Source organism: Cornus florida, unplaced genomic scaffold, assembly GCF_030987335.1.
Source record: "Cornus florida cultivar Cherokee Brave unplaced genomic scaffold, ASM3098733v1 CherokeeBrave_3.0.0_Hap2_Chr11, whole genome shotgun sequence".
Lineage (NCBI taxonomy): Eukaryota > Viridiplantae > Streptophyta > Magnoliopsida > Cornales > Cornaceae > Cornus > Cornus florida.
The window spans coordinates 387,152-396,654 of record NW_026775581.1 but is presented as its reverse complement, the minus strand read 5'-3'; the positions used below and the strand labels follow the sequence as shown (position 1 = coordinate 396,654).

Below are 9,503 nucleotides of genomic sequence, written 5' to 3'. Positions count from 1 at the left end.
GGTGGTGCTGGACGAATTGGAAATGGAATACAATACTTCTATTTATAGAAATTCTATCTCAACTTATTTTCCTAATTAATTGCTAGAAAATCTCTTTGCTCCTTGATTTTCTTCACTTTATTACTCAAACTAAACCACGTTCCAGTAGTCTTTTACGTCTCTTTTCTTCTTGCTTCAATAGGAAAGTCCTTGCTGAAATCTCTCCTTGATCCAGTCAAATGCAAGTTGTCGAGAAATATGCTGAAAAGTTGCTGGAAAGTTGCTAACTTTTAGCAACTCCTTTCCTTAAGTTAGGCTGAAAACTTCCCTTAAATGGCTGGAAGACCATTCATAACTTTTGCCCAAATTATCCCTCACATGACGGCCTCTCCTTTGAATTCCTTATTCCTTTGCAACGAAATTCCTATTTCATAGGAATCTCATTCCAACTAAATCTCTTCTATCCAAACTGAAATAATATATTTGAATTAACTCAAATATTAATTACCAAATTTCAGCAACAACCTTATTGGATAAGGTGGCTAAATTCCTAGATTTTCTCCTCCTGTTTCTCAATTGGCCGACTTTTCTTGAAACCATACTAAACAAGTGTCGGCCCATTGCTGGTTCACGTCACCACTGAGGTGGCTGCCAGTTTTTGGTGCCAACAATATCTAAAATATATATATTTACAGAGAGAGAGATTCTGTTAAGCTCATTCCATATATATATCGCTCACGGTATATATATATTTATTTATTTATGTACTCCGTATTTGTAACTCACTGTATATGTGTGTGTGTGTGTGTGTGTGAAGTTGAGGCTCTCACTTGTTGGGTAGCTGATATATCAATGAAGCTCACCAGTTGATGTGTACAAGAATTAAGCTCAGCGGTTGCTTTTGCGGTTTGGGTCTCGTCTTGGTATTTAATAGAGAAACATGGCTCACACTCAGTTGGGTCTCGGAAGGGAGAACTGTGAAGCTCACCGGAACTGCTCTGAAACCTTTACTCCTTGCTGGAGCTCACCAGACTGCTGGGCTTCGCCAAAGTAGGTTATAGTAGCTTGGAGCTTGTCCTTGGGTCTGTTCAAACTTGAGCTTCTCACCGGTTATGATGTTGGCCGACTTCAATGGATTTGGATCAACACAACTTTGCTGCCTTAATTACGCTGCAACTTGGGGCTCGCTGGTTTCAATGGACATTGCCGCTCGGAGCTTGCTGGAACGGATGGGTCGTTGTAGATCTTCAATTGAATTCATCTTCAGTTTGCCCAGTGATGATTAGAGCTTCTCACCGAAGTTCATGGATGCCGATTGGGTCACTGAAACTCTCTCTTCGCGGGTTGGGTCTGTTGGTTCAACGAAAGTCGCCTGGAAATACAGATTTGAGAGCGAATGAGAGGGAATTGCTGAAAATCAATGACGAACGAGAGAGGATTTGTTGAGACTGAATGTTAGGGCTTTGTATTTTGGGGGTTCTCTGGTTCGAATGCGTATATCTGATGAATACATATAAAAGGTCAATATATAATAGTCATACGGGCATATATGGTATTTTAAATTTTGACTAACACACATGGGTCACGTGCCTCAAATCACCGTTAATTATCAGACGGCAACCTAACATAGTTTGACTATTTGCAACAAATAAATAGTTTAGGAGTAAATAGTTTAGGAGGTTAAGTGTATTATTTAAAGTTCAGAAGGGTTTATTGAGAAAGAGAACAAAGTTTAGGGCGGGTTTAATGCACTTTATCCGGAGATCTATGACATTATGATATAAAAAGTTTGTGCAAAAATAGTTCCTATTTTTTGAAAATATGCATTTCAGTCTATAAAATTCAAAAAAAGTACAAATAAGCCCCTTTGACCACTTTTTAACCAAAATTAACATAAAATAAATTCAAGAGTTAATTTCACTGAGACTCCCTCAAGTTTGGTTAAATATCACTCTAAAACAATTTTCGAAAATTATCACTTAGGTCCAATTTTACTTTTCCATCAATAATACCGTTAAAAACGTGCGAAAAGACAAATCTACCCTTATTTTTAAAATTCATTTTAAACTAAAATATCCACAAATTAAAAAAGACAACATTGCCCCCAATAGTTTCTCTGTCTAAAATATATGTGTGCATATTATATATATATATATATATATATATATACACACACAAATAGGCTCGGTGGCCTTCCAGCAATGGCAACGGCAACGGTAACGGCGGATCCCTAACGGTGACGCCTTCACCTTCTTCTCTCTTCACGACGTCGTGCCCCACCGTGCAATCTCCACAAACTCCCCTTTATCTATATATACATACGCACAGTTATATATATATATATATATATATATATATATATATATATATATATATATGGATTCAGATGAAGAAGGAGAGGAGGTCAAGGCACAGATTTGGGACACCACCGGCCAAACGAATCTCTTGTCACGTTATGCTCGGAACGAGTTCAACGTGCACTCTAAGGCCACAATCGGAGTGGAATTTTAGACGCAATGATGACAAGGAAGCGATAGGCTCTAGACCATCAAGGTTTGTTATGGTTTAAATTTTGTTCATGAATGGTCTCAATTTCTTCTTCTCTTGAATTAGTTTGTGATTGATTGGTTTGTAATTGAGAAAATTTCTCAATTAGTTTTTTTTTTTGTTATAAATTCACAATTGGGTTCATCTGATCTCCACCACCTCTTTTCTAGCCACAGTTGTTTGACCGACCCAATTAAGGTGGAAGGGGAATAACCAATATTTTGCATTCTAGAAACTACGACAGATAAGGTCGGGAAACAAGCCCAGAAAGCCAGACAGAAGGGGACGGTCAGAGGACCCCGCGACTACACCAACAAGAACTCTTGACCATTGATTCATTCGCCAATTCCAAGCAAGGATCTGACAACTATGTTCACGGGGATGTTCCCCAATAATTTGAGTGAAAAATATCAGATAAAATGTGAAACAAAAATATATTAGATAGTGAGTGCATACGAGGAATGTGGTAGGGAATAATGGCCTCCACCGCCGACGTGATTAAGAGGATTTGCTAACAATGTGATAGAAAAAGAGAAATGTGCTTGAGAGAAGTTGAGTGGTTTGGTTTGTAAAATTACATAAATATTTAGAATTTTTAAGAGGTGACAGATTTTAGTGAGGGTACTTTTGTACAATTGCTTTCCTATATATATATATAATATAATATAATTGTAAATTACAAAATATATAGGGATAATTTAGTCTTTTAATCTAGTTTTGTAGGTTAAAGAATTCTTTTGTCAAAGTCAAAGGGTATTTTAGTTAATTTACAGGGTGTCAGAGTTCTACATATAACGGTTGGGGTGTGATTGAAAAACGGAACAAACATTTACAATATGGGTGATAGTAATTTTCGAAAGTTATTTTAGTGTGATATTTGGCTGAACCTGAGGGGGTGTAAGTGAAATTATCCCTAAATTCAAAAACCCTATTTTGCCCATGGGTTAAGTGCCAAAAAAAAAAAAAAAAAAAAAAACCCTCTATTATCTATATAGTGCAAAACAGTCCCTTTGTAGTATAAAACCCCATATACTATCAATTTGGTACAATTACCTCACTGTTCGCATAAAAAGACATTAATACCCTCTCTAATATAAAAGAAACAATATACTAAGATTTAGACAATGTAAAAAATTCATGCTAAACAAATATAGAATATAACCACTAATAATTTTCATCTAACCAGACCGAACCCAAAAATTTCAAAAATTCTGATTAATTTAAGACCATTAACTTTTATTTTTGATTTTTTTTTTTCACATAGATTTTATACTAATAGTTACATATTCAATATTATCTAATTAAGATCATTAACCTTAAAATAAATATATTTAAGATATTTAATAAGTAATGATAAAACTATAAAAAAATTAGTCACTAATGAATTTTGAACTAAATTAAAGATATATTAAAAAATAGAACTTTATTCCTCTTGATTATTACAGTAAAGTGGATTTTATTTTTTTAACCCACTGTAAAGGTAAACTAACTAATAATTTTCTAACAAATAATGCATTTGGTTTATATACTAATTATGATAAATCTCAAGGATGATCACTATTCTTTATTTTTTAAAATTACAATCATTTAATTTTAAAATTACATACATTTGCTCACTTTATGTTTTCAGGGGACCCAAAAGGGTGTTGTGGATCCTACTTTCTTCAACTCGAGGATAGTGAAATTACTTTTTTCATACATACACTCATCGACGTGGTCTAATATGGATTCTTTTAAAAGGAAATTATGGTATTGTATATATATATATATATAGTGTATGTTTTTTCAAATGAGGATAAAATATCATGTCTTTTCTTTATTTATTTTATGTCAATTTTGACCAAAAAGTAATTAAAGGGGATTATTTGCACCTTTTTTGAATTTTAAAGACTGAAATGCACATTTTCAAAAAGTAGAGACTATTTCTGCACAAACCTTATATATTAGGGGGTTTTTTGCACTAAACCCAGAAATTTATATTAGAGAGGGTATTAATGCCTTTTTATGCAAACAAGGGGATAATTACACCAAATTAATAGTATAAGGAGATTTTATATCACACATAAATTGTTTTGTAAATAGTAAAAGGGGATTTTCTGCCCTTAACCCTATCCAAAAATTACCTTAGAATTGTATTTTGCAACTATTTATAGTTCCGCCAGGTGTTTTGCCTATATTTGGTGTTTGAGGCTTTGAGCCCGTTTACCAAAGGTGGGGAACGTGAGTACAATTTTAAAAAGAGTATATAAAAATAATAAATAAATAAATAGATAGAAGAGTTATATGTGTAATTTTAAATTACAATTTACAATGCAAAGGACTTTGTTGGGTAGGCTAACAGTGGAGCATAATACTTGAAAATGCGTAGGATCCGAGTGTTGGTGGTGGCCTTGCAAACTTCACCACTCCCCTCATATAAAATAAACTATTCCTATATTTTATTTATTAAATACGTATTAGTACGATCAGGCCGACCAACCAACCAACCAACTGAAGAGCTGAATCGTCCTGTTGGTCATCTACGCCAATTTTTCCTTCACCCCTGACCTGATCCTGCTTCTTTTTTCATCCAATCTTAGGTAGGTTCTGATCTCCCTCTTCTGAGTTTAATTGCTGCTTCATTTTTTTAATATATATATATACTGTGTGTATACACATCGCATCTTTGGATTATCTTTTGTTTGTTTTAATTTATGGTTTTCAATGTCATATGATCAGATCACTAGTTGATCATCATGTCCATTAATGGGCTTAATTACTCACTAATAAATCTACAGTCGATACTATTTCTGAAAGAATCTCTTCTTTGAGTTTTAATTTGTGTTTTTTCCTTACCAAAGTAACGATATACTATAGCAGCCTCTTTCATATATATATATATATATATGCAATTATCATGTAAGTACAATTTCAAGATTCCTGAATTGAGCATTAAATTTAACCATTATTAATTCCTTCCTTCCTTTAAGACTGACTCACATAATTACTTTCACAATCTGACAGTAGAATGATATATTAGCATTGAATTAATTTATGTAATTAAAAAAGCTATATATTAATTGCATTTGTTCCTCTAAAAGACTCATAGTTATATATAGAGGCATATGATTATAGAAATGTTGTATGTTTGTTGCAGGTATTTATGATTTTCATTATCACAAAGTGAATTGTGTATGTAATCGTTGTTGAGTGTAATTAATTAGCAGAATTAATACATCTTTTTATTTCTTCTTAATTTGGTGGGAAAGTCGATCCATGATGAGTAGTAGTAATGAAGGAAATGGTAATGAAAGTAGTGAACAAAAACGTGCACTCCGCTTGAATCAGAGGATCCTATCATCATTGTCAAGGAGATCCGTTGCTGCTCATCCTTGGCATGATCTGGAGATAGGTACGTACCCTGCTCCATCATTTCCATTACAACTAACTTAATTAAGCGCACACAAGTAATTCATTAATACTCATATCTGAGTATTGTACGTGTCCAGGACCCGGAGCTCCCCAGATTTTCAACTGCGTAAGTAATCATTCAGCTATTTTATTTTTAAGCATCTATTACAGTTCAATCAATGAAGGCCTAAAATTGAAACTTCCATCTCACAGTCTCATATATATATATATATATATATATATATTTTTTGTATAAATGGAATGTTGGTTGTTTGATTATATGCTTCATTAACTAGGTCAGATTACTATCAGTGAACCTGAGCCCATTTGGTGTATTGCTGCTGTATTATATTTTTATAGTGTTGTGGTGCAGGTTATTGAGATATCAAAAGGAAGTAAAGTAAAATATGAACTTGACAAGAAGACCGGTCTGATTAAGGTATAATTTTTTGACAGATTTGAATAAGTACCAAATTCCCATTTATACTAGTATTTTTGTTGCTTTTGATTTCCTATGATATACGATCCATCATGTCGATCACTTGGATGCATTTGCTTCAATGGATTAATCCTAGGTTGATCGGGTCTTGTATTCATCAATGGTCTATCCTCATAACTATGGTTTCATTCCTCGAACATTGTGTGAAGATAACGATCCAATGGACGTTTTAGTTCTCATGCAGGTAGGTCAACCTACATCACATACAAAAAACAAACGTACATAAATAATTAGAATTAGATGCATGCTTCTTTCTGCTATATATAACCTAACCATGAAATGGTGGAGAAATACACCCACAAAATTACCCAGAGAAACTCGTAAATATTTTTTCCCAAACTTTGAGCTCAGAGTTCATAAATAGGATCTATTTAAACTTAAATTCATCCACATTTTGAACAGGAACCTATCCTTCCTGGTTGTTTTCTAAGAGCCAAGGCCATTGGACTGATGCCTATGATTGATCAGGTGCAACTGATACCCCCCAAATTAACTTATTTGGAGTTATTTTTTCATAGTGATTGGAGATTGGAGAGTGATGATGATGATTTCATTGTTGTTTGTTTAAAATAGGGAGAGAAGGATGATAAAATCATTGCTGTGTGTGCTGATGATCCAGAATATCGCCACTACACTGATATCAATCAGCTTCCCCCTCATCGTCTAGCTGAGATCCGTCGTTTCTTCGAAGACTGTATCCTTAATTTTGTTAAAACATATATATAATTAGTTGTATGTATTTGAGGTTTATAAAAATTTTGAGGAAGACGACATTCAAGTTTCTTGACAAATAATTCAGACAAGAAGAACGAGAACAAAGAGGTTGCAGTTAACGAGTTTCTGCCTTCAGCCACTGCTCATGAAGCTATCCAGCACTCCATGTAAGCTTTAAATTAATTTGACAAACGAAACTGGTAGTTAAGAGAAACTCTTTTCCATTTCCACCCATCGTTCTATCTCTGAACCTGTAAACACGTACAGTCAAAGTAAATTAACTTTATGAGTCAGTACGTTCATACACTTTGAGTAACATGGTTGTCTTCAGATCCTAAGATTGAAGACGTCGTTTGATGGACCTAAAGGCCTGCTTTTGTTATCATTCTTAGTTTAAATCCTATTTTTACATACTAACTGAATCTCTGTGGTGGTGGAAATTCTAATTGCTTGCTTAAGTGTTCATCTCCTGAACTGTAAATTAATTAATATATATTTATATTTATAACGGTGCAGGGACCTTTATGGTGAGTACATTTTACAGACCTTGAGAAGATAGAAGATGAATTGGTGGTATATGTTCCTTAAAAATTGTCAAGTCTCAGATCTTACCACTGCTTAAATAAAACAGCAGTTCCCTCTCTGGTTCCTAAATATATCCGATATACTTTGAAAAACATAAGACATTAGAACGTTATCATCTTGTGCTGATTTAGTAGTATTTGTGTGGTAAAAATTGTATGTTAAACAAATGAGAAAAACAATGTGTGTGTGTTCTGGGATTCTAATTCTAAAATTGTTGTCCCGTTCTGTATTTTCAAATGTAGTCTCTAGTTGATGAAACTCAAGCCAACCAAATAAATTATACATGTGATGTATATGTTAGAGGAGCATCTTTCCATGAATCAATAATAAGTCCTGAGTCAGCAGGCCTTCGATTTCATTTCAGCAGAGCAGAACTACTCCGTAGGTTCAGGCATTATGTCATCTACTACTCATTGGCAAGTAGCAATCACTCCACTCCATTCAAATGCTGGATCAAAATGTTATCTCGAGTTCCTGCTGCAAGTATCAAACTAAATCTGTTGCAAATCAACAAAGGAGAGTTTTCAGACTGCAAAAATCTGGTAGAAAAGATCACATGTTTTAATCCATTACTGATGAAGTAAACTTGTCTTATGCAGGAAGGTTAAAGCTATATCCAAATCCGTTCTCTTTAGTCTTCAGCTCTATAGGATGTAAGCATTCATTATTCTTGCCCTGTACAAGAAAGGCATTCTTTTTCCATTAGTTGGTTTTTACCGTATGCACATACGTACTCGCTAAAAGAATCATAGCTCAGATCAATTCTTAATCAGAAGCTTCTTGGGGACTGGATCAGAATTAAGCTGAGAACAAAGGAAGCAGGAAGAGGTGGAACTAAAGTTGCTTGGAGTACTCCACTTTGTCTCCACAAAAACAAAGCCAAACTCATTTATGCTTGAATGCATTTGGAGCCTCTTTAAATTTTCAAAAACTTAACTCTTTTGAGGAAGAAATATATAGGATATCAAATGTTAAAGCAATTGCTGTTGGTCATGGAGGAAGCTGCTGCCTGCAACTAAGACCTTTAACCACTTATGACCACTTTCAGAATTGGAATGGCCTTAACACCTCTTCTTGGCTTCAAACTTTTCCCTTGTATGCTAGGATATCCAATCCGATCTTCTAGAGGCAGATATGAAACTGTGAGCTCTCTCATTCAACACAATCAGTGATGATGCATTCCTTCTTCCCTCTCCAAGACCATTCCAGAGTTGAGAGACATCTTTCTCCTTCCATCCATCAATCCACTCAACTCTGACTCCTTCCTTCGACTCTTCTCCTCGTTTTCCATCTCTCCTCCCCAATTTCAACCAGCCTCTACATTGTATGGTTTAGAAGTCCAAGCACAATTTCCTTCTCTCCTCAGGCTCTGATCAAATCTATCACTGAAACCGGCCATAAGGTCAAGTCTCAGTTAATGGTCCCTCAAGGACGGTTAGGGTGCTCCACATATTTTGCTGCTACATGGAACCCTTCATTAGGAAGCCTCCACACAACATGATCCAATAGCTGAGCATTATTAACTCTTCGTCTTCCTCAATCAAATCCTCTAGTGCTTGATTTCAGAGTTCGATCTATCAAAATTACTTACCTTACTAGGAAAAAAGAAAATAAACATATTATCATATAATCTAGGATCACTTTCACAGACAGATGTGGCTCCCTCTCTTTATCCTATCACTAATTTTAGAGAGAGGATGGTACCTCTGCCTCTGCCTCTGCCTCTGCCTCCAGTGGGATAGAAAAAAGAAAAAAGTTTGGCAATAATTAAAATTTTTAAGATGGAGCT

The 9,503-nt window shown here is 34.7% G+C and overlaps 1 protein-coding gene across 2 annotated transcripts; it reads left to right on the top strand.

The window, feature by feature from the left end:
* The first annotated feature begins 4,936 nt into the window (after window positions 1-4,936).
* On the top strand, window positions 4,937-7,951 carry LOC132284889 (soluble inorganic pyrophosphatase 1-like). Of its 2 annotated transcripts, XM_059787027.1 has the most exons (9): window positions 4,938-5,105; window positions 5,775-5,917; window positions 6,015-6,043; window positions 6,290-6,355; window positions 6,492-6,599; window positions 6,818-6,883; window positions 6,989-7,109; window positions 7,215-7,296; window positions 7,646-7,951. In XM_059787027.1, exons 2-9 carry the CDS (start codon window positions 5,782-5,784, stop codon window positions 7,686-7,688), a joined length of 651 nt encoding a protein of 216 aa, XP_059643010.1. In that variant the 5' UTR covers window positions 4,938-5,105; window positions 5,775-5,781; the 3' UTR covers window positions 7,689-7,951. The 2 variants fall into 2 exon arrangements, with proteins under 2 accessions (XP_059643011.1, XP_059643010.1); XM_059787028.1 differs by lacking the exon at window positions 6,492-6,599 and having other exon boundaries at window positions 4,937-5,105.
* The last annotated feature ends 1,552 nt before the right edge of the window (window positions 7,952-9,503 follow it).

What these genes read in the sequence shown, in the direction of transcription:
- LOC132284889 (XM_059787027.1), top strand. Translation starts at nt 5,782, where the DNA reads ATGATGAGTAGTAGTAATGAAGGAAATGGTAATGAAAGTAGTGAACAA. An exon ending in CTCCCCAGATTTTCAACTGC is followed by an intron (nt 6,044 to 6,289) that starts GTAAGTAATCAT and finishes GTTGTGGTGCAG; the next exon opens with GTTATTGAGATATCAAAAGG. An exon ending in AGAAGACCGGTCTGATTAAG is followed by an intron (nt 6,356 to 6,491) that starts GTATAATTTTTT and finishes GATTAATCCTAG; the next exon opens with GTTGATCGGGTCTTGTATTC.